This window comes from Grampus griseus, assembly GCF_964374135.1.
Source record: "Grampus griseus genome assembly, chromosome: 15".
Taxonomy (NCBI): Eukaryota; Metazoa; Chordata; class Mammalia; order Artiodactyla; family Delphinidae; genus Grampus; species Grampus griseus.
Window position 1 is genome coordinate 74,983,765 of NC_139009.1, and position 25,921 is coordinate 75,009,685.

Consider the following 25,921-nt stretch of genomic DNA (forward strand, 5'->3'; position numbering starts at 1 on the left):
CAGCTAAGACCAAAAACCAAATGCAAGTAATCAAACGAATGCCCTACATCTGCGCTCATTCTGGCCCTTCTACTCTGTACACAATTCTAACAAACTTGCCTCCTAGGAGTAGGACAGAGCCAGCAAGTTGAAGGAAAACAAGAACCACTCAAGACAAAAAAAAAAAAAAAAAACAGAAAAACGTGATGGAGACAAAAAACAAAAAAACCGAAAAACTATAAACAGCTGTCCTAAGAATTTAAAACTAACATCTCTTGGTCCAGCAAAAAGCTACATGCACACTACCTCCAGGGACATCAATATATTGTAGCACAGTACAATAAATTATGTTCCAGGTACCTCGTTTAAGACAGGAAAATACATTTTTAGGTAACTTATATCCGTGTTTTATTTGGCCCTGTGGCAGGCGGGCTCTTAGTTCCCCGACCAGGGATCACACCTGGGCCCTTGGCGCAGAGTCCTAACCACTGGACCGCCAGGAAGTCCCACTAACATCTTTCTTTAAGCCATCAAAAAACCTAATGTAAAACTGAAACTTAAAAAGGAATATGCTTCGGTTAGGTGGAAACTAGCAATGTGTGGAACATTCCATCCCCCAATGATGTCAGATAAGGGGGCGGCCAGACTGAGCCCAGAGGCCAGGTAATAAACCAGAGTAGGAGCCATTACAACCTGCACAAATAAATGCATGAGTGTAACAGTTAGAAGACTCTTAAGCAAGTGGCCAAAACATAAATAATTTGTGTTCCGCAGAGTATAAGGAATCTTCAGCACTAACCATGATAAAAACAGAAGGACAAAGTACGTGAATCACTTGAATTTATGCGTATTAGAATAGCCCTTGTCACCTGGGTAAAAGTTTAGATGGAAAGAACACAAATGATGAAATAAAGATGGTGAACAGAGCAACACCACTGAAGGAACCACAAAGAGCTGACGGATGAGAAACTTGTGTGACAGCTAAAGAAGAGAGCAACCGAGAGAGATGACCCAAGTACTTAAGAAGCGTCAGGTTTACATACACTCAATCTTAACTTGTTCTTGCTTCTCCTGTTGCGCAAGCCGAGCTGCAACTTCTTCAGGTGGCCGCTCCCTTACAGAAGTTGAGGATGCTTCCTCTTGCAGTAAAACTAAATGAAAGGCAATCAAATTTCAGCACAGAATTTCAACAGTTAATGGGGACATAAAAACACCATCATTTGTGCTTGCCAGATGTATCAACTTGAGGGCATTTTTGTGATAAAGATTCTAAAACCACATCATCACTCAACGATTCCAACATGAAGAAATAAAGGGTCAGCTCTCAGCAATCCCATTATTGGGCATATACCCTGAGAAAACCATAATTCAAAAAGCGTCATGTACCAAAATGTTCATTGCAGCTCTATTTACGATAGCCCAGAGATGGAGACGACATAAGTGCCCATCATCGGATGAATGGATAAAGATGTGGCACATATATACAACGGAACATTACTCAGCCATAAAAAGAAACGAAATTGAGCTATTTGTAATGAGGTGGATAGACCCAGAGTCTGTCATACAGAGTGAAGTAAGTCAGAAAGAGAAAGACAAATACCGTATGCTAACACATATATATGGAATTTAAGAAAAAAAAAATGTCATGAAGAACCTAGGGGTAAGACAGAAATAGAGACACAGACCTACTGGAGAACGGACTTGAGGATATGGGGAGGGGGAAGGGTGAGCTGTGACAAAGCGAGAGAGAGGCATAGACATATATACACTACCAAACGTAACATAGATAGCTAGTGGGAAGCAGCCGCCTAGCACAGGGATATCAGCTCGGTGCTTTGTGACCGCCCGGAGGGGTGGGATAGAGAGGGTGGGAGGGAGGGAGACGCAAGAGGGAAGAGATATGGGAACATATGTATATGTATAACTGATTCACTTTGTTATAAAGCAGAAACTAACACACCATTGTAAAGCAATTATACCCCAATAAAGATATTTAAAAAAATAAATAAATAAAGGGTCAGCTCTTAAACCCCTTGTTTTCAAAGATTTATTCAGACTTTGAAATTTAGGGAATGCCTAGACATTGCATAGTTCTGATGAGCATATCATTTACATAACCACAAATACAGATAATTTAACTACCTGAAGTTGCAGGCTTGGGTTTTCCTTCACCAGTTTCAGGGTGATCAGTTACTGTAGATTCCTCATGCTGAACCAAAGGCGCTGGGACGGACAGTGTGTCACCTGCCGCAGAAATAATTTGAGCTGCCTCTGTAGGTGCTATAAATATATGTTACACATGGTATTTACAGTTTCCTGGGTTAACAGAGAAACACACAGGAATCCACTGCTACTACCTCCCACTTCACATCTGACTCCTTAAAGACACAAACACATGTGCTGCCACTACTCAAACACACAGTCAGGGGCGCTGTCCACTGCACAAACCCACACACAATGAGCAATGGCTGGGAAAGCACAAGAGAAGAGTCTGGTGAGCATCCACCTGCATTTCAACCATTATTCTCAGGCAAGCCTTCTAATAACAGTACTAAATGGTACTAAATCTTGACATGAGAAGGGGACGTAAGATTTACATAACATGGAAAAATAATAACAAATGAGAAAAGAGCCTGTAATGAAGAAGGTAGATAAAAGAAAGTAACCAAAAACTATTTTTTAATTGCTCTGAAGAGTGGCAGAGGTGAAAGAGGTGTGGGCAAGAACAGCATGGCAATTTTAAACACAAAGAAGACAAGTTCACAGTTTAGATGGTGAGTGAGTAAAGGACAGGACTCAGTTAAAGAAATTACTTCACAGACATATTTTTAAAGAAAAGAAGGTTGAAAAATCAAGAGCTTATAAATTATAAATAAAAGTGTTGATGGAAGAGAAATGAGTAATTCTGAAGGTGGAATAGATGGTGGGGTGGGGAGCAACTAAATGGAGAAAAAAAAATTTAAATAAACTGAAGGTCCCATTTAAGAGTTAAAGTTGGATTATCACAAGGCCCATTAACTGGTCTCCTTGCTGCGTCCGTGGTTCCTTTATCTATTCTCCACAAAAGCCAGTAATCTTATTAAAAGTCAGCTATCAAAAAAAAAAAAAATGTCAGCTATCAACCCCGGCTCATAATCCTCCCAACAACTTCCCATCCTACTCAGACTAGAAAACAAAACTCTTATGATGGCCTCCAACGACTGCCACTATAGGCTTTCTGCTCCCTCTCTATTATTGCTATTATTCTCCTCTTACTCTACCCCGGTTTCATTTGCTCCTTGCTAGAATACGCCAAGCCTTTGCACTAGCTAATCCTGCCTGGATGCTCTTCCCCACCAGCCCTTTACATGACTGACTCCCTCATCTCTTTCTAGTCTCTGCCCAAATGACACCTTCCAGAGGAAACTTTTCTTACCCACTCCATTTAAAATTGCAATATTCCCTCCCACACTTATCACTGTATGACATCCTAGACATAATTTACTTGTATATTTATATGCGACTTCCCTCCCCTCATCCCACTAAGGAATCTTCACAGCATTTGTGTGTTTGTTTTTACTGTTTTGTTCACTGCTATAACCCCAGTGCCTAAAAGACACCCAGCACTTGGCACACAGTAGATACTCAGTATTTACTGAGTGAAAGTCAGGTGATTTAATCAAGGACAGAAGTGAAAGGAGAAACATAATAAATTCAAATGCATGCAGACCAGGTTAGGACTAGGCACTGCTATAAATTAGTGTGGGATTACAATCATCAAGGGGAAAAAATCTGCAGATCAAAACTAGATGAAGACACTTCATCACTAAGAAAGAAGAGAGAAGAAAGAGCTGGTGAACAGGCAGAAAAAAGAGGTGTGGAAAGAGAACAAATCTTAAAATCTAAAGAGAGGGAAAGCTAGGAGTCAGAGAAAAGGAAAAAGAAACAGAAAAATAAGTGTGTTGCAGGCAAGACAATTCTTGTTACCATTACTTAGTAGCTGTTCACAATAAAGCCCAATTTCATATCCCACTCAACCCTTAAAAGGAGAGCCAAGATGACAGGTGAGAATACTCCCTCCCCAAGGTGAGGGAAGAGTCCTTCATGGGGACGGGCCCCCCTCTTGACCATGGGTACAAATACATTAAAACAATTCATTTACCTATAATTTTAAAAGAATGATTCTAAATATAGGTACCTGTTGTTGAAGCTGAAGCGTCTCCCTTTTGTTTCTGGAGCTGTGAAGCAGGCTGTTTAGATTCTTTCATTGCCTCAGATACACTAGAGGTTTTTAGTGGACCAGACTGAATCTTGGAAATGAAAAACATTTAACATTTCAGATATGACAGTGTTCTTAAAAACAGGCAGCACAAAGTATCTTGTATTATTTTAAAAGTCAAGTTTTTCAGGCTTTTAACATAAAGGTATCAACAATTTACAACAATGTATTTTATTTTTTAATTTTTTTTAAGCTTCTTTATTGGAGTATAATTGCTTTACAACGGTGTGTTAGTTTTCGCTGTATGACAAAGTGAATCAGCTACATATATACATATATCCCCATATCCCCTCCCTCTTGCGTCTCCCTCCCACCCTCCCTATCCCACCTCTCTAGATGGTCACAAAGCACCAAGCTGATCTCCCTGTGCTATGCGGCTGCTTCCCACTAGCTATCTATTTTACATTTGGTAGTGTATATATGTCCATGCCGCTCTCTCACTTCGTCCCAGCTTACCCTTCCCCCTCCCCGGGTTCTCAAGTCCATTCTCTATGTCTGCGTCTTTATTGCTGTCCTGCCCCTAGGTTGATCAGAACCATTTTTTTTTTAAGATTCCATGTATATGTGTTAGCATACGGTATTTGTTTCTCTCTTTCTGACTTACTTCACCATGTATGACAGACTCTAGGTCCATCCACTTCACTACAAATAACTCAATTTCGTTTCTTTTTATGGCTGAGTAATATTCCATTGTATATATGTGCCAAAACAATGTATTTTATTAACCATAGTAAGAGAAGCCATCGTACTAGAAAAACGCAGTCCAAAAATGTCATTCCAAATGACTAGTCTATATTTTAATAGTAACAAAGACTTCTCTTAGGGCAACTAATAAAGTACATGATATATGACCTTCCCTTTAAACACCATTCCTTTTATATATACAACACTGAGAAGGCTATTTCCATTCGCATTCTAAATCCAGTTATGGTGTCTTCTAAATAAATTCAGTTAAAAACAAATGTTTTTTTAGAAGGCTCTGAGTAAAAATGAAAATTCATCTTTTTTCTCTCTAATCTCCAAGATTCCCATACCTGCACACTAAGATATATGATCTAATTGTGAGTAATGCCTATTTTTCTCTTTCTCAATAACCACCTGCCTTAAGTTTAAGGCACCACTCATTAACAGGACTGCCAGGTGATGTGCCACAGAAAATTACTGAGTAACAGAAATATTTTCATTCACCACCTATGCTGTCCCCTTTTTTGCCAGAACTTGGCAGTGGGACTCAGATATCCCTAAGATGTCTACTCAAACATAATAGAAATGGTTCTGAATTTTGTCACTACCAGAAATCAGAAATATATCCATTTTCGGGCTTCCCTGGTGGCGCAGTGGTTAAGAGTCCGCCTGCCGATGCAGGGGACACGGGTTCGTGCCCCGGTCCAGGAAGATCCCACATGCTGCGGAGCGGCTGGGCCCATGAGCCATGGCTGCTAAGCCTGCGCGTCCAGAGCCTATGCTCCGCAACGGGAGAGGCCACAACAGTGAAAGGCCCGCATACCGCAAAAAAAAAAAAAAAAAAAAAAAAAGAAATATATCCATTTTCTTATTATTAAAATTTTGTTATTTTTTAACTCATGAAATGCATGCTCACTATATAACAAGCAAAATAACATACATCAAGATACATCATTGTTTTAGTTTGCCCCTTCATTGCTCCTTCCAGCACTCTCAGGGAGCCACTGCTAATGCCCTGAAATCTATCCTTCCACCCATGAGCTCAGGTTTATATACATATACAATTTTTCATTTCTTTAAACAAACTAAAATAGTTAATTTTATATTATACAAATTATCATGTAACCCTTTTTTCATTTAACAACATATTATGGACATTTGCTTCTGGTCAAGAAATTCTTTTTAGTTGAATAATATTCTAATTTAATTGTATATCCTAATGGAGTGGCAAATCCCATAATTTGGTCAATTACTCCCCTACTTATGGACATTCAAGTTGTTTCCTGATTTTTGTTAAGCATTCTTGTCCACAGACAACTGAAAAGCACTAGAGTGTGCTGTCTGCAGGATAGTTGCCAGAAGAGGGAGTGCTGGGTCAGAGGGCTTGTATATTTTTAAGACATTACCACTTTCACATAAGGTTCTGGCAACTCACACTTCTCACAACAAATGTGTGTGTATGTGTTTGTGTATAAATACGGCCTATTTCCAGACTCCGTTGTTCTGTTCCTCTAATTTCTATTCCTATGTCAAAACCTTATTGTTTGATGAAAGTAGGATTGTAACAGTCGGTATCTGGAAAAGCAAGTGACCTCTGACCCCCTACCCCAACACTTTTTAAAAATGTCCTTGACTAGTCTTATACATTACTTATTCCTCCACATGAACTTTAAAATCATCTTGTCTGGTTCTTCACCCTCTGGAAAAATCAATTAGAATTCATATCAGATGTCTGTGTGTGTACTTATGTACATATACACACATATCATAAAAACATTATTTCTCTCAAATATATACATATTTAAGAGAGATTTGAGAGAAATGCATATATTTAAGAGAAATGACATTTTTATATTACATCCCATCCAGGAACATAACATTTGTCACCATTTAGACAGGTCTTATTCTATGTCCATCAAAAAGATTTTAGGTTTATCTTCTCTCAGTATTTACTGTCTATGCATAAATAACCATGTTGACACTAAAAGGGTTACCATGAAATAAAATGCATAGTTTCTAAAAGAAACAAGTTTGTAAGAAAGCACAACAGTATAGAGTGCTGAATAAATGGTACAAATTAAAAAATAAAAACAATAATTGCTATTGGAATTCAGCTGTGTAGTGAAAGATGCAGGCCTTGAAGAGAACACTGAAAGACAAAAGAAAGAAAGTCACTCTGAGTAGAAGACAAACATGAGAAGAGTTGTACATATGGAAAGGATCACTCTTTAGTTCTCTAGTTTACCAAGGACCTTGGAAGAATGCCTGGTACATAATAAGCACTTGATTGACATTTGAGTAAATGAATGAATGAAAAGCACAAGGCATATTTGTAAGGTAAACAAGTATGAAACTAAGTATTTATGAGCAGGACCATACAGAGATAAGACTGGAAATGTAAATGAGAGCCAGAATGCCAAGGGTACTAAATGTCAACCTAAGAACCAGCAAAAGTCATAAACTACAGAAATAAAGGAACCAACAGCCAGCTCCTAGGTTAACATTTAACCTCCTGCCTTCACTTTCCTTATTCAGAACATGAGACAATCTCTCTTCTGTCTTTAAAACAATAGGAATCAAAGTTCTTGATTAAGTGATATGATGAAAATATCATGAAAACATCACAGCACTTATTCTAGAAGATTCTCTGATACTGATATAAGGATGGCCTAGATCATGTTAGGAAGAGAGACTGGGGGGTTGGAGACTGGGAGGAAGTGGGAAAGGCTGTGTGTCAGGGGAGAGGAACAGGGCTAATTTAAATACAAGGTGATAAAGGTCAGAAATGAGATAAAGATGGTGGAAAGAAAACAATAAACATTAGAGATCTAACAAGATAGGATAGCTAGGACTTCCCTGGTGGCCCACTGGTTGAGAACCCGCCTGCCAACGCAGGGGACACAGGTTTGAGCCCTGGTCCAGGAAGATCCCACATGCCGCGGAGCAACTAAGCCCGTGTGCCACAACTACTGAGCCTGCGCTCTACAGCCCGTGAGCCACAACTACTGAAGCCCACGCACCTACAGCCCGTGCTCCACAACAAGAGAAGCCACTGCAATAAGAAGCCCGCACCGCAACGAAGAGTAGCCTCCACCTGCCGCGAGCAGAGAAAGCCCACGCGCAGCTACGAAGACCCAATGCAGCCAAAAATAAATTAAATAAATAAATGAATGAATTAAAAAAAAAAGAAATGAATGACATTAAAAAAAAAAAAGATAGGATAGCTACAAAATATGGGCAGCTGTGAGGATGAATCCAGGAATTCTAACCGAGCTACTTGACAGCGTGGTACAATCTTTAATACATAGAAAGCAAATCAGGAAGAGCGCAAGTTTTGAGGTGGTGGAGTACAGACATGCAAAGTTCACAAGTGGCAATGTTCAGCAGGGTAGGGAAAGTGGGGCAAGAAGAGGCCAAGGCTATTGAGAATGACACCTGAAGTCATGTCAAGGGCAAAAAGAACACTACTCTGAACTGTTCAGCCTGACTGTATGCTCCTGAAATTGCTTCCAGCTCTTTCTCCCAGGTCATGGAGCTTAAAATAGGCCCAGGACTTTAGAATGAAGCCATAGGATTCTGCTCCTCGACTACTGAAGCTGCAACACTACCTCCCTCAGCCCACGTGGACATTTTAAAGTTCAGATGGAAGAATAAATGCTGTAGAAGACCAAGAACATGTTGAGTCATTTGGGGTGGAGGTGAGAGAAGTCAGAGGACACCTGCTTTTCCACATAGTAACTCTGTCATAGGATTGGTCTCGAGACCATGTTAGATACTGCAGAACAGACGTCTACCCAGTTTCTAATAAAGAACTGGTCAGCCATGTCCAGCCTCACAGCATAAAGAAATATCCAATACCAAAGCAGCAAAAATTCATGCTCTCTTTTATACATTTTTTTCAAGCACCCGTTTGAAAGAGGAAATACGTTAACATGTTTAAAAAAAATTTGTAAGCCTAATGGGGGAAAAAGAAGAATGTGAAGAATATGCACAAAGTTCCAGGAATACGAGAAGGTATTCCCGTCACAGAATCGGTACGTAGCTGAAAATTCTGTGGCTGTTTTGAGGTCTAAAAGGAGCCATTACTAACTATGACACGTGGGTCCTGTGTCATGGCCATTCCACGTTTATGTTTTTAGTCTTCTAAGTCAGAGTTTGAGGGCTGCAATGCTGTAGGCTGACACAGAACCCCCTCCATCCACAGGGCAGCTGGGGTTACTTCTGCCCGAGCTGCCCCTTCCATTTAGCCTTGTGTGCCACATAATTATTTTCTATACGATGTGGACTAAAGGAGAGCACTTATGGGACTCCAAAGGGATAAAAATCCAGCTCTACGTAATATTACTTCAATTTTTTAAAAAATGAAAACATATACCCGGCAAAATATTTTCAAGATGAAAACAACCTGCTTTTCAAAGTATTCTCTAGGATAAGCTGAAATTGTGCTTAAAACTCTTACCGGCTTCTTTGGCAATGGAACAGTATACGGTGGGGAACCAAGAACCATCTCAAAGAGCTTGTCTGAGTAAGGTATGGTTTTCTCTACATTTTTCCGGAAATGGGAATCCCATTTGGCATACAGGATAGTGCCACCGATACCGCCACCAACAAACAAGATGCCAGCTCCAGCAATTTTGCTAGGAGACAACCTAAGTGAAAGAAACAGGAAACACATTTTTATTTTTTGGCTCTCCTAAACCTACTTCCCTAGACTAATGTAAGAGTCTCAAAGACCTCAAGCCTCTATTTCTCTACCACTGATTCAGATCACAGCAGCCCAGTTTATCACCACAGCTGCACATCACCTTTCCCTGATTTGTTTTTTAATATGTTCACAACAAAAAATAATATTTCTTTATGGATAATTTTTTAACACAGTAATATCTAGGATAGGAAGAATGAAGCAATCTTCCCTTTAACACTTAACACTTAGCATGTTCAGGGACTTCCCTGGTGGTCCAGTGGTTAAGAATCCGCCTTCCAATGCAGGGGGTGCAGGTTTGATCCCTGGTCAGGGAGCTAAGATCCCACATGCCTCCTAGACTTTAAAAATGGTCCACATCAAAAAAAAAAAACAAACCTTGGCATGTTCACAATCACGAGGTTTCCTTTGAACCCAAAAAACAAGTATCACTAATTTTCAACAGTCCTCTCCCTTAAACATTTCCATAAATACAATAAAACAAATGTCAAGTAGAACAAATACTTCTAAAGTTCCAACGTGCTGAGTTCTGGATGTATATCTATTTGCCATAAAGGGGTGGGGGGGGTCTACCTTGGATGCCATCCAGTCACCAAAGAACCAAAAGGAGAACCCTGACAAATTTTCGCCTACAAATAAATAATGCTCCAAAGATATTATGGCAAAGCTCCAGTGTTTGTACCCCTTAAAAAAAAAAGATTTTATGCAGATATTCTCATATCCAAAGAACGAACACACACACACGCCCCTCAGCATACAGTTAAAAGCCTATGTATTTACAGGGAGACATGCTACATACCGAGAACCGCCTGGAGTGGAGTATCTACGGCATGGTCGCAATGGACGGAGTACAAACTTCCCACAAAGACAACTCTATAGAGAAGAAGGAAAAAACACCACAACCAATAGAGTTATAAGAATCTGGGAGGACTTTAGGGTTGGGAACTCAGTAGTAGTACTTTTATTACCAATACAAACGTCTTCATTAAACAAAAATTTATTTTACTTTCAGAAACCAACTTACCTTACCATGAAACATATTTACAAACCCTTAAAAACAGTGATGCTTCCTACGCCCCAAAGGCTCATATAAAACGACTTTTAAGATTTCAAAAAACAGGGACTATGAGACCATGATCAATTAGGATTTTTTATATTGAGGTACAGTTGATGTATGGTATAAGTTTCAGGTGCACAACATAGTGATTCACAATTTTTAAAGGTTATATTCTATTTATAGTTATTATAAAATACTGGCTATACTTCCTGTGTTGTACAATATAGCCTTGTAGCTTATTTATTTTACAAATGGCAGTTTGTATCTCTTAATCCCCTACCCCTGTCTTGCCTCTCCCCACTTCCCTCTCCCCACTGATAAGCACTGATTTGTTCTCTATATCTGTGAGTCTGTTTCTGTTATATTCACTAGTTTGTTGTATTTTTTAGATTCCACGTATAAGTGATATCATACAGTACTTGTCTTTGTCTAATTTATTTCACTTACCATAATGTCCTCCGAGTCCATCCATGTTGCTCAAATGGCAAAATTTCATTCCTGTTTATGGCTGCGTAGTATTCCATTTTATACACTCACACACACAGACACACACACACCCTTCTTCATCTGTTGGTGGACACTTAGGTTGCTTCCATCTCTTGGCTATTGTAAATACTGCTGCTATAACACTGGGGTGCCAATTAGCACTTTTAATGTTATGTATGCTAATTATTTCTTAGAGACGATTTGCCATGTTTTCTTTTTTATAAATTTATTTATTCATCTAAATCTCAAAGTTCATTTTGGTTTCTCCTAATATATAATTAGACTAAAAGTCAATAATTTTAAGAAAAAAAACTAAGTCTACTAATGTCATAAATGTTCATGTAAATACTTATCTCCATATAAGTTGTCTACCTTTACACAAAAGCAAATGATCAAGACAATGCTGTGTGATTAGTTTTAATCAAAGTAAAGCACATAACATCAAACGTTTCTTAACAAAATGTAGATCCCTTAAATAAAAGAAACAAATGGGCATCTAAATACTATTTGGGGAGGCTTTTGATAAACCTAAGGCCATGCATAGCTATCAATTAGAAATTTCAAACTTATTGTATCCAGAAATAAAATCTTTCTTTATACCAAGTAGGAAATCAAACAGCAGCAAGGGAAAAAAAATGCTTTCTCTAGGTTCCTTGATGAAACTGCATCTAAGGAGTAACAGAAAAACACAAACTTTCTTTTAAAAGTATCTTAAATTTTAAGAAAATATATCACATGATCAGAGAGCACATGAAATTACTCTAGAATTATAGTTGCATTTACATTCTATTTGCCAAAGCCTAGAGGTAAACATCAAATTAACATATTAATACATTTGGGGGAGGAAAAACTGTATGTTTTACAATGTGTAAAGCAGCTATAATTGGTATTTTAAAAGTATTTCAATTATTACCTTTAGTGTAGAATTCTCAACTGAAATTACAAGAAAAGGGTGTTTTCCTACTGTTCTATAAAGCAGGTAGCATGAAATTTCAAACAGAATTGCATCTACTTTCATATATCAACAACTCCATTTTGTTCACTTAGGGATGAAATATTAGGAAACCATTAAAGTTGTGTTTTGTTTAAGAAAGCATTTTTTTACCTCAATGGGTATAAAAAGGTATTTGAGTCAAAAATTAAGGCACTGTTAACGGCGGACAATTAGCTAATTGGAACGTCAAGCAGCAAACATAATAATGGATCCTTGATTCTGTGTAATACAGAGCTAAATTCAACACTATAGTCTGAGAACACCCTAATTCACAGCAATATATACTTTTTAACCTGCTCCTTTATCCATCTTCTACTTTTACCCTGCCCCTCTTCCCTCCCTTTGACAGATATATTTGATGTGATTGTAAGTTTACAGTTCCTAGCATTAAGTAAATTTAAAATCTGAAATTCAAAATCAAAATTCAAAATGTTTAGTTACATACAGAGTGAAGTCTCCCTCATGCTTCTGTCTTCCAGCCACTTAGATTCCCTCTCCATAGGCAACCAATGCTACCTGTTTCTTATATATTCAGATAGTTTGTGACGGAGAAGTCCGGGCACGCCCCCTTTACACAAATGATACCATAACATACACCCAGTCCTGTACTAAAGTTCACTCAACAATATACACTTGAGCTCATTCTATATCAGCACATGAAAATCTTCCTACTGGATTTGAGTGATTCAGTACTCCACTGTATGGTTGGTTGTACGGCTGTCAGCATAACTGATGCCATCTTAGGCCCATACAGTTCCTCCTGTCCTTCCACAGACCCTGCCGAGGATGGTACTGTGTGGTAAATCGCTTCTCTGTCATCAAAGGCTTTGTAGTTAATAGATATTGTTTAATAATCATTAGGACCAGGGGGCCTCTATGCTCTGTTGGTCCCCAACCATTGAAGACCTTTGCTGACGTATTCCCCTACCCATGAGACCCGTTACCCACTCAATCATCTTGACTTAGGAATGCACGTCCTGTTCCCAAGCACGTACCCCTGTACTCTAGGTTAACTATAAAATCGTCCCAATAGCCCCTCAGACATGCGGAGTGCAGTTGTGAACGCTTCTGGATCATTGCCTGCTGGATCCCACCCTGTCAGTTACCCTATAATAAACTGATCTGTTGATTATGTGGAGCTGCCTGCCTTGTGTTTTGGTCTCAAGACGCTCTCAGTTTGGTAGGTACATTTCATTCTCTCTGGCCTCCAACAGTTGTCACTTAATATATTTAACCAGCCTCTTTTTGATGGTGACTGAGGTTTTGTTTAAATTTTTATTATAATAAACAATGAGAGACATACATCATTTGGGGTCAATTCCTAAAAGTATTCCTAAAAGTAAAATCTGAAATGTTGGTAAATATTGCTGTATTAGGGGCGTCCCTAGGGGTACAGTGGTTAAGAGTCCGCCTGCCAGTGCAGGGGATGGGGGTTCCCACAGCCTCTCCAACAGCCTTGCAGTGCAGTTTTAATCACAGTTTCCTTTGTTATGACTGTGCATCTTTTAATATATTTATTATCTATTTTACTTCCTTTTCTATGAACTGTCAGTGTATCCTTTGACCACTTTTAAATAAGATTGATCATCTTCATGTTCTAAGTGTTCTTTACATACAAAGAAAAATTAGCCATGTCCCTGCTACTTGCAAATGGTTTTATCCAGTTTGTGATACTTTTATAGCCAAAAGTGTCCATCTTTTATGATTTCCGGGTTTTCTCCTATTCTTCGAAAGTCACCCTCTGATGATAAAATAAGTCTTCCATGGTATTACTCTCATGGTTTCATCTTTTTTATATTTAAATCTTTGAATCCAGTGTAAAGTATATGGCATGGATTCAACTTTATTTTTTCTTAAATGTCCATTCAGTTGTCCCTAAATCGTAGACTGAATAATCCATTTTTTCCCCAACAATTTGAAATGCCACCTTAAAATATACTCAATTCCTTGATGCACTTAGATTTCCTAATTTGTTCCACTGTTCCACTTATTCACACACTTCTATTCATAGACTAACCCCACAATGTTTTAACTACTGCATCTTAGAATTAGGTTTTGACCTGGTAGAGCTAGTCCTCTCTTCTAGTACTATTCTTTTTCAGAATTTTTCTGGATATTCTTGCTTTTGCTTTTGTTTTTGAAAGCTGAGCTTTGAATTAAACAATTGTAAAAATGCACCAACTGTAATATGCACCCTGATTTAAGAAGGGATAAAACGTGAAAAAATTTATCTTTTATGACCAAAACATAGTAGCAATAGAAGGTTTCACACTTGGGACTTCCCTGGTGGCGCAGTGGTTAAGAATCCGCCTGCCAATGCAAGGGACATGGGTCTGATCCCTGGTCCAGAAAGATCCCACATGCGGCGGAGCAACTAAGCCCATGTGCCACAACTACTGAGCCTGTGCTCTAGAGCCCGTGAGCCACAACTACTGAGCCCACGCGCTGCAACTACTGAAGTCTGCACACCTAGAGCCCACGCTCCGCAACAAGAGAAGGCACCACAATGAGAAGCCTGTGCACCACAACAAAGAGTAGCCTCCACTCGCCGCAACTAGAGAAAGCCCACGCACAGCAATGAAGACCCGACGTAGCTGAAAAATTAATTTAAAAAAAGTTTCATACTTCTGTACAAAAAAAAGAAAATTGATTGTATCCTGAGGCAAATAAACAGGTTTTTTATCTGAAATAGTGGCTCCTGGTTTAAAAAATTTAAGTATCCTATTCATTAGGCTACCATCATAGTCTATGTTGCATTTCATATTCCAAACAGAGCTTTAAGAGTCAAAATACTTAAGTTTTTCATGGTTTTATCACCCAAGTATGAATCCCTAGATACAAAGTTTAGTCTTGCCTATTAAAAAAATATGGATATCTTCTAAGTCTATTAATCCATAGGTCTTTTACTCTATAGGTGTTCCCTCCAGTAATTATTCTGTTGAAGAAATCTGCTTGTTCAACCTGCAGAATTTTCCACAGACTGGATTTTGTTCAAGGTGCAATTTAACACGTTCCTGTCCTCTGTATTTCCTGCAAGCTGGAGCTGGAACCAGACACTTGATCAGACTCAGGTTTACTCTCTTTGGCAAGACTTTAGGGGGTGGTGTTTTCTTTCATCGGGAGGTACACAACATCTGCTTGCCTCTCTTTTTGTGCTGTTATCAATTGTGCTAATGTACAATGTCTAGATCCATTAATTTATTGGAAGTTGCAAAAAGTGGTCTCTAATTCTATTTTTCATTTATAATTTGACGTATTTTATAGAGATGCTTCCCCTCATCTACAATTTGATTACTCAATAGTACAGTTCCCAGAGGAAAGGAGGATAAATGGTTGATTCTTTTTATCCTTTTATCCAGTTATCCTCTGATGATGAACAATTGTGCGGTTTTTTGGTTTTCATTTATTAATTGTGACAGATTGTATTTTCCAAAAACTGCTATAGTTCACAGCTCACATGCTTTTCTAGAACCTTGCCACTTCCCCAGAACCTTGCCACTTCCTCAGAACCTTGCAAGCTCATGAGACCCCAAGAACCTCCTAATGGAACCTCCTTAGAAATGAAAGATATTTACTTATATGTTATTTCCTTATAAGTATATACAATACAATATAATTTTTATCTGTATAATAATAAATATTATTTACCATAAAAGAATAAATAAAGACTAGGTTTGGGGTGATCTGTTTTACAGCTATAACCAAACAGATGCTTGTACCTGGAAATAGGGTGCTACTATAAAACATAAAGCACGTGTTAATGACTTTGGGACTGGGGGGTGGGGAGTGAAAGTTGGAAGGGCCTTGAGGAGACTGTTAGCAGAAGCCTAATGGTCTTCACAGAAGCTGTCTTGGTGAGGGCTTAAGAAAAGTGAGAAAAATATTTTTGGAACCTGGAGGAAAAAGGGATCTTTGTATGTAGTGGCAGAAGTTTATCAAAATTGTCACCCGTGGTAAGACGTGGAAAATAGAAAATTAGGTATAGCTATACCTAATGAACTGATGGATTTAGCTAAAGACAGTACTAAGCAGAACGTTCACAAGTGCCAACTGCTTCCTTTTAGCAGAGTATGATAAGGATAGCGCCAAGCTTCTGAAAGACAAACAAACTGAAAAAAACTGTTTAGCTTTCAAGCCAAATTTGAAGGAAATATAAAGGAGCTAGTAAAAAAAAAAAAAAAAAAAAAGGAGCTAGTACTTGGTGGGTTAAAAAATAAGACTGTTTCTCATTCTCAGCCTCTCCAGTTAGCCATCTGAGGTCCAGTTAAGACCTCAGAAAGATCTCAGGAGGTGCTCCTCACAGAACTTTTTATACTGAGAAAAGGCCCACTAAGGACCTTAAGAGTATGCATCCCATATTCTTTTTATTCAACAACAGGGCAACTGAGAATCTTAGGGGTCTGAGACCACAGCAGCCTCACAGGGAGCCCAAAATTGGAGAAGAGCTTATTCTGATCAGATTTGTGGGTGTGGTTCTTGTCTAATGGAGAACACCCCAGTAAGACTCACAAGAAACCCACAGAGTCATTAAGATGAAAAACAGGCTGGCCTGGATTTAAAGGTGAAGAGTATAAAACAAATAGAGGTTTTGGGCCTCTAGAACCTCTACAGACAGAAAGCAGTCTGAGAAAACGATTCAGCTGCCAACAGGCGACACATCTGGAAAAGGAAGGATGGGGCTTCCCTGGTAGCGCAGTGGTTAAGAATCCACCTGCCAATGCAGGAGACATGGGCTCGAGCCCTGGTCTGGGAAGATCCCACATGCCGTGGAGCAACTAAGCCCGTGCACCACAACTACTGAGCCTGCGCTCTAGAGCCCGCGAGCCACAACTACTGAGCCCACGTGCTGCAACTACTGAGCCCGCGCGCCTAGAGCCCGTGCTCCGCAACAAGAGAAGCCACCACAATGAGAAGCCCGCGCACAGCAACCAAGATCCAGCGCAGCCAAAAATAAATAAATTAATTAATAAACAGAAAAGGAAGGATGATTCAAAGGGTGAAACCTGAAGCCCAGAGGGTAGAACCAAGAGCTATGGAGAGGGACTTCCCTGGCGGAGCATGGTTAATACTAAGCGCTTCCACGGCAGGGGGCTCGGGTTTGGGGAACTAAGATCCTACATGCGGCGCAGTGCAGCCAAAAAAAAAAAGAGCTATGGAGAAACATTCCCAAGCAAGAAGACTAAGTCCTAATTAAGCAAGCAGCAACATGTGTCAGTTGGATTTGACATTTGTTATGAACAGTGACTGCTGTGTGCCTCTTTGGAAGGGAGTGTCACACTATATTGTGTGTAGGGTATATGGGGAACAGATAACTTGTCTCTTTAGTTCACAGGTCTTTAGACTGAAAGGAAAAGCACTTAAGGAACTGTACCCAACAGACCACATCCAAGATGTCTTACCTGCAAAGGGATCTGATTTGATGGCAAGATCCTGGTCCGTTAGTCTAAGCCTGATGCTGTGATGGGATGAGGTTTTGGAGCGTTATGAGGAAGGCTGTGAATGTATTTACATGTGGGAGGAATGCAAGTTGTCATGGCTACAAGGCAGACTGTATTGTCCAAAACTGACTACAACAATATTTCCTGTAACACATGCTCTTCCAGAAACTTGCTACTCCTCCAGCAAACTGAGTCCTTCCCTGGAACAAGGGCATGCCTTAGTTACTAATTTACTAATAGAGGGCAGTGAAAGTGAGGCTCTGTGACTTCTGAGACCAAGACATAAAGGGGATACAGTTTCTGCCTGGCTCTGCCCCTCATCACACTTGCTCTTGGAACACAGCCGCCAAACTGGGAGGAAACCCAGACACACATGTAGGTGTTCCAGCCAACAGACCCACTGAGGTCTCAGCTGCAGCCAGTATCAGCTGTCAGACACGGGAGTGAGGAAGCCTTTGAGATGACTCTAGCCCCAGCCACGGCCTGACTACAACCTCACGAGGGACACAAAATGCCCAGCTGAGGCCAGAAACCCTCAGAACTGAGGGAGGCAGTCAATAAATCTTTTACCCCAAGCTCAAGGTGCCTTAGCAAACCAAAACAGGATCTTTATCAACTCATGGATTTAAACACTTCTGATGAACTTAAACCAGTTGCAACTGTTATCCTTTTGAAAACTCAAATTGTCCCATTTCTGGCTAATGGATGCTACTTCAAGTTTATTATATATTATTTTATATTACTTTAATTATATATATATTTAAGTCTAGCTCTGTATATATCAGGCCATCTGCAACTGCCTGGTGTTGAGTGTTTTGTTTTGTTTTTTTCTCTGTGTGGTAAAAATCGCTTATAAAATTCACCATTTTAAAGTGTACATTTCAGAGGCATTTAGTACATCCACAATGCTGTACAACCATCGCCGTTACCTAGCTCCGGAACAGCTTCATCACTCCAAAAGTAAACTCCTGTACCAACTAAGCAGTCTTCCCATTTTCCCTTCTCCCCAGCTCCTGTCAGCCACTATCTACTTTCTGGCTCTACATTGGCAGGTGGATTCTTAACCACTGCACCACCAGGGAAGCCCCAAAACATTTTTTAATTTTGTGAAATCCAATTTATCTTGTGTCTTTTGGTGTCACGTGTAAGAAACCACTTCCAAATCCAAAGTCTACCTTCAGAACCCTCTTTCTTAAGCACCAAACTAAACTCTCTTTATTTATATAAACTAAATGTCCTAACTTTAACACACAAAATACTGGACACTTCTTAGTTCTGGAATACCTTTTTATTAATAATAACCAACAATGTAGAAAAGACAATACTGTTTCAAAACAATTTGCCTTGATATATAGCCTTGTAATAAATGTTATAAGGTTAGCATTGCTGCTTCCAACCTATAGAAACATGATTTTAACAAACAAAACCCAAAAAAGCAAGTTAAAACACACAATTCCCATGTAATGTTCTTGCAAAGACCACTTATTCCTTAGCTCTTCCAAATTAAAGTGAACATATAAAAAGAAACCACAATCCTGGAAACAGAGACTATAATACAAATCCCCTCATGTGAACCCTATCTGGAGGTTGCAGGTTTCCCTTCTAGATGTGGCCGTTTGCTGTAACTGACATTTCGGTTTTGAGATTTGTAATAAGGATTCCTCCCACACAAACAAATGGTATCCCGAAGTTAATGGCAAGTTCTACATTTAAATTACAGATTAATATCCAACAACTCTTTCTATAGTTGACTAAAAATATTTTATAGGAATCATGCATTAAGGTTAAAAATATATCACATACACAAATCCAATTAAGTTTGGCATGAAAGCAGTATTATTTCCCAGTAAAAACATATTCTATAGGAGAAAAAGTGCTTTTCAGTTATGACAAGGAAATAGCAGACATTCATCAGTATGGCAAAAGCAGGAAGGTGATATTTCTCTAGTTTTCTCTGCATATATGTGTGAAAATATATATTACCTATATACTCTCAATCTTCTGTTCTAAGTTATGATGTAAAATGTATTTCAAAATGGTTTGAAAGCAATTGGTCCAGAGAAATGAAAATGAAGAATAATAAAAAAGGATTCTAGACTTCCCTGGTGGCGCAGTGGTTAAGAATCTGCCTGCCAATTCAAGAGATATGGGTTCCAGCCCTGGCTGGGAAGATCCCACATGCCGCAGAGTAATTAAGCCCCCGAGCCACAACTACTGAGCCCGCGTGCCACAAATACTGAAGCCCAAGCACCTAGAGCCTGTGCTCCGTAACAAGAGAAGCCACTGTAATGACAAGCCCATGCACCACAACGAAGAGTAGCCCCTGATCGCTGCAACTAGAGAAAAGCCTGTGCGCAGCAATGAAGACCCAACACAGCCAAAAATTAAAACAATAAATTTATTTTAAAAATAAAGGATTCTAATATGCATAGAAGCAACAGGCTGCATCATATACTAAACTACTTTCTACCACGTGTGCCTCACTACCTACATCTATTATTGAGTAACAGTGTTTTATAACCCTAATGAAAAGAAAGAATTCCAGAAGATGACAGCTAAAAATGTCCACACACAAGTTCAGTCCTAAATTAGCCCTGATATCAAACTTGGTCTTAGTTAAATAAGCTAGCTTAGTCAACCCTCAAAAATAATGTTTCTTTCGCTTTTTCAAAATTATAAGCAGATAAGATCAATGCACGTGCAGATGACCACTCCCAAATTTGTAGTCTGGGAGAGGGCCAGGCTAGGCTGAAAGCCCAGGTCCTCCAAACCCAAGGCCCACCTCAAAAAAGGCTGGGCCTGGCCATGCAGTCCTGGGACTAAAAGAAGACAGATGGTGTCAGGTCTGGGAAGTAAAGTGAGGAAGAATCAGAGCTCTGAAGCTCATTTCTGGGAAAGAAAGAAAGAGCAATTCATTTCTGCTGAATACCCACATGTAAGGAATTTAAGGATGATTAAGTCCACACATTGAGGATAAGCTAGATGCCAGCCGTGACGTAAATTTTATATGTCAACTTGGAGGGTGTTTTTGGATGAAATTAACATTTGAATCAATGAACTATGAATAAAACAGGTTGCCTTCCATAATGTGGGTGGGCCTCAGCCAGTCAATGGAAGACCTGAATAGAACAAAAAGACCAGTCTCCCCAAGCCAAGAGGGAATTCTCCGGCAGAATGCCTTCAGACTGGAACTGCACCATCGGCTCTCCTGGGTCTCCAGTTTGCCAGCCTTCAGACTGAAAATGCACCACAAGCTCCTCTGGGACTGTGCATATCAAGCCTGCCAGCCTCCACAACTGCATGGGCCAATTCCTTATAGTAAATCTTTCTATCTACATGCACATCCTATCGGTTCTGTTTCTCTGGAGAGGTTCTAAAACCTATGGAGGTTTAAGTTTAAGGGAGGTCACATCCACTTGCAGAAATTAAGAAAAATTCACAGAACACATTTATTCTTTCATTCAAACATGTCATTCTTTCATTCAAACAGGTCACAAATGACACATCTTTATTTACTGAGCACCTATTAGGAGCTGGGACTACTGTGAGTACTGATATGGATACAGTCCCTTTGAGGAGCTTCCATTTTAATGTGGAAAATACACAATAAATACACAGTATGTCAGGTGGTGGTAGGGGCTACAAAGTAAAACCAAGTAGGGTAAGGGTAAGTTCAGAGTGATGCAAAGGAGAGAGTGGTCAGAGGTCTGTTTTAGATAGGGAAGGCCTCTCTGAAGGGAAGGTGATAGCTGAGAAAATATCTGAAGGGAGTGAGAGCTAAGCAAAGATGTGTGGGAGAACTTCAGGGTAAACAGCAAATGAAAAGGCGGTGAGAAGAAGAGAATGAGGCCGAGTAGAAAAATAAGATATGCAAAGAGCCAGATCATGAAGGGCCCAGGGGGCACGGTAAAGACTTTAGATTTTACTCTGATGAGACGGGATGTCACGGGAGGGCATGACATGGTCTGTATGCTTTTTTAAAGGCCTTTGTTAACAACTAGGTGAAGAACTGACTCTAGGAGGGCAACAGTAAAAGCCAGAAGACATTTAAGAAGATGGTGTGTGGTGTGGGGCTTCCCTGGTGGCGCAGTGGTTGGGAGTCCGCCTGCCGATGCAGGGGACACGAGTTCATACCCCGGTCCAGGAAGACCCCACATGCCGAGGAGCGGCTGGGTCCGTGAGCCATGGCCGCTGAGCCTGTGTGTCCGGAGCCTGTGCTCCACAACGGGAGAGGCCGCGGCAGTGAGAGAGGCCCGTGTACAGCAAAAAAAAAAAAAAAAAAAGAAGATGGTGTGATGGAGTGGAAAGGATTTTGACAAAATCAAACAAGAATTTAGAAATTTGAGTACAAAGTTCAAAAGCAGAGGCTAGACAATCATCTGCTTAGGGATTAAAATTCTGAGAACTGATGTAATCCCAGTAAGAGAGCATATAAAGAGATGGGACAGTATCATTACATGCCTCTTAGAATGGCCAAAATCCCCAACACTGACCACAACCAAATGCTGGTGAGGCTGTGGAGCAACAAGAACTCTCATTCACTGCTGCTGGGAATGCAAAACGGTACAGCCATTTTGGAAGATAGAGGGGCAGTTTCTTACAAAACAAAGCATATTCTCACCATATGATCCAGCATATGTGCTCCCTGGTATTTACACAAAGGAGCTGAAAATGTATGTCCACGTAAAAACATGCACTGAAAAGTTTACTGCATCTTTATTCTTAACTGCCAAACCTTGGAGGCAACCAAGATGTCCTTCAGTAGGTGAATGGATAAATAAACTGTGGTACAGCCAGACAATGGAATATTTTTCAGCACTAAAAAAATGATCCATCAAGCCATAAAAAGACATGGAGGAACCTGAAGTATACTAAGTGAAAGAAACCAATCTGAAAAGGCTACATTCTGTATGATTCCATCTATATGACATTCTAAAAAAAGCAAAACTGTGGAGACAGTAAAGAGACTGGTGGTTGCCAGGAGGTGGGGCTAGGCAAGTGATGAATAGGTGGAGCACAGAGGATTTCTAGGACAGTGAAAATACTCTATATGATACCATAGTGATGCATACATACCATCATACATGTGTCTCAATCCACAGAACGTACAACATCAAAAGAGAACGCTAGTGTCAACAACGGATGTTGGGTGATTATGATATGTCAATGTAGGTTCATCAATTGTAACAAATGTAACACTCCGGTGGCAGACGTTAATACAGGGGGAGGCTATGCATCCCTCAGGCACAGGGTATATGGGGAATGCCCTCTAGTTTGCTGTGAATCTAAAACTGCTCTGAAATAATGTCTTAAAAGAAAAGAGAAAGGGGGAGAGGGGGAAAGTTCATTGGGGTACCAGAGTTCCTAGAGGTACAAGAAGAAGTCGACTCAACAAAGGAAAATAAAAGAGATGAAGGGTAAAATGGGACCCAAGATACTACATGAGAAGAGCAAAAAGAGTTTCACAACGCAACAGGAGCAAATACTATAGAATGAATGAGGAGATAAGAAGAATAAACCAATGAATTTTTCAAGATAGCAGCTTTAGGAAGGTAAGAAATCTTGGTTGCAGGCTAGAAAAGGGTTCATATTTTAATATGAAGTTTTAACCAGTTTTCTCCTAATTTCCTAATTGGGATCCCATTAAGTGGAAAATATTTTGATAAAGGCAAGGAAGGAAAAAGTAGTTTTGGACTTCAGGGCAGACAGAGACAGATCAGTGACAACCATGATGTAACAAGACTGGGCCTGAAAGGAGAGCTCCGAAAACATACCTTACCAGTTCTGCCCTGAAAGGCAGTTATGCTTCCTCCAACCTCCTAGCCCCACTTGGGCAGTATGATAGGCCAGATTCTAAGTCGGCTTCCATGATCTCTGCCCCCTGCAGTTAAGCCCATGATTAGAGTAGTATGGCAAAAGGGATTTTGCAGATGTAATTAGGTTTCTAATCAGTTGACTTGAACTAATCAAAAGGGAGTTACCCAGGTGGGCCTGGCCTAATCACATAAGCCGTTTAAATCTGGGTCTGGAGATCAGAAACAGGGAAGTTAAGAGAAATTTTGAAGTCTAAGAGACAAGCTCCTGGTAGCCTGCAAGAAAGTAAACATCTGTGTTACAAACTGCCTCTGAGGACCTTGCAGCAAGGAACTTCAGACAGCCCCCAGGAAGGGTGAGGTGACAGCTAGCAAGAAAACAGGGACTTCAGCCCTACAGCTGCAAGGGACTGAATTCTGCCAACAAACTGAAGGAGCTTAGAAGAGAAGCTCCAAATGAGAACCACAGCAGGGAAAACACTTTGCATCCTTGTGTGACAACGAGCAGAGAACCCCGACCATTCATGTCCAGAAACACTAAGATAATAAATGTGTTGTTTTAAGCTACTCAATCTGTGGCACCTGTTATAAAGCAACAGAAAACTAACACTACCCCGCACTTTCCTACAGAAGAGACTGTTTCTCCTACCCTGGAAACGAAAGGGGAGATAAGCAAACTTGAAAAAAAAAAGCTTGACTTTTATTTCTAACTCGCTGTGCCCAGGGAGTTTGCTCAATTGCTTGAGTCACAGTACCTGTTTTGCAAATACCACATTTTGCCAAAATACCAATTTTCTTTAAATTGTGAGCAATGGGAATAGGTTTCCTTTTTTAATTTCAGAAAATTACTTTGATAATTATGCAGAAATAAAAATAACTGGGTGTCTGGGCTCCTTGAATGTCTGCCAAAGTCGTCCCAGCACCTGAAGACACAGATCCTCAGGTTAATCTCAGAAATGAGCACAAGGTCATGACGCCTAACCTTCCTCGAGTACCAGGTGTTCGAGCTCCATAAATTACAATCTTTCATTAGCTCAAGAAGTGTTCTCCGCTACGAAAAGAAAGGCAGCCCCTCCTGATTAATTACAATCTTGACCCCCCCCCCCCAAAACGCGGACTCTAGCAGTCCAGGCACCTCCTTATTAAGATGCAACAAGCCAAGGCTATGCATGTCCTGCTGGGAACTGCAGTTTTCCGTCGACCTTCAACCACTGGCTGCGCGAAACCTATCAAGCGCCCAACCGGCGACCCGGGCGCCAGCAGCCTCAATTGGTCCTAGACTGGGGCAGCGCGGGGCTGATTGGATGGCATGTCCCCGAAGCCGTGCCTCCCGTCCTACGCCCGCCTCCCCGCCACCTTCTCTTCTCCACGCCCCATCCCTATTCAGCAATAACCCTCAAGTCATTCCAGTCCATCGAACTGCCGAATTGACTGCCTCGAGGGCTCACCCCGGACTCTCGCGATAAGGGCGGCCCTGAGACACGCCTCTGTCCCCAGGCCTAGGCAGAGCCAAAGCCTCCCTTATTTTCCGCCGGCTGCCGGGAGTCAGTTTCACCACGCGCTCTCTCCCGGCGCCCGCGTCCTCACCTGGGCGGTGGAGGTCACGCCGGATAACTGACAGGCTCGCAGCATCTCTGCGGGGCTGACCGCGCTGCAGGTGTAAGTGGGAGCTAAGGCGGCGGCGCAAGTAGGGGAAACCTTGCGTCCGTGCGTGCTTGCGTCCGTGCCGCCTCTCCGCGCCGGGCGTACCGGAAGGGCAGCCAACGCCACTGCGCACGCGCAGCTCCCTCTCGCCCGTGTCCAGGCCGCTGGGAGAGGGTGGGCCCTGCTTAGACGGAAGGGGCGATTTCTCCTTCCGGGTCGCGCTCGGGGCTCTTGGCTGTTACCCCAAGCTCGGGTTACTGGGTGATTGAGGTGGGTAGCAGTGCGTCTGGACCTCGGGCTCTGGTCCGCGCGGAAACCGGGCAGGTGTGACTCCGGAGAATTCAAACAAGAAAGCATCTCAGCTGTTTCTGTCAGCTGGATATTTCGTAGAAAGGAATGGATTTGCCCAAAGTTACGTAAACAGTGGTGTTGTCTCGGTTTGCGCGTTCTGTTCGTTTGGCAGCCCTTCTTCCGGGAGTCATCCTGCTTGTGGGAGACTGGGTGAAAGAACACTGGGGAGATCTTTGTGCAGAATGTGTCGTTCAGGAATCTAATAAATAGCACAGCAGGAATAGAAACCCTGATTCTTCGGGTTCCACAGCTTCTACTCCTTCATATTAAACCACACCGCTTTCTTCACCAAGTTTTTATTTTAGAAAGATAATTTTGGTCGCAATCTGTGGGATGGATGGGAAGATGAGGTCAGTGCAGAAACACTGTTCAAAGTATTCCACTGAGCCTGTAATCAAGGTAACACACGTTAAATACTGAACACCGTATTCAATGCTATTAGTACTAATTATGATCTTACCGTCAATATATCGTAGAAACTAAATAACTTGTGTGTCTCTTGCGTTTGCAAAGTA

The 25,921-nt window shown here is 40.8% G+C and overlaps 1 protein-coding gene across 5 annotated transcripts in view; it reads right to left on the reverse strand.

Annotated features, from left to right (window-relative positions):
- Positions 1-25,148, reverse strand: part of IMMT (inner membrane mitochondrial protein) — a 48,833-nt gene extending 23,685 nt beyond the window's left edge. For 2 of the 5 annotated variants that reach the window (XM_082672008.1, XM_082672012.1), the window contains exons 1-6: positions 24,999-25,148; positions 10,423-10,496; positions 9,381-9,570; positions 4,157-4,268; positions 2,122-2,259; positions 1,023-1,130 (exon numbers count right to left, since the gene is read on the reverse strand). In XM_082672008.1, the coding sequence (XP_082528134.1) occupies positions 1,023-1,130; positions 2,122-2,259; positions 4,157-4,268; positions 9,381-9,570; positions 10,423-10,496; positions 24,999-25,043 (667 nt within the window). In that variant the 5' untranslated portion in view covers positions 25,044-25,148. The remainder of the gene's footprint in view (positions 1-1,022; positions 1,131-2,121; positions 2,260-4,156; positions 4,269-9,380; positions 9,571-10,422; positions 10,497-24,998) is intronic. The other 3 variants (XM_082672009.1, XM_082672011.1, XM_082672010.1) reach the window with 3 other exon arrangements.
- Positions 25,149-25,921: the final 773 nt, after the last annotated feature.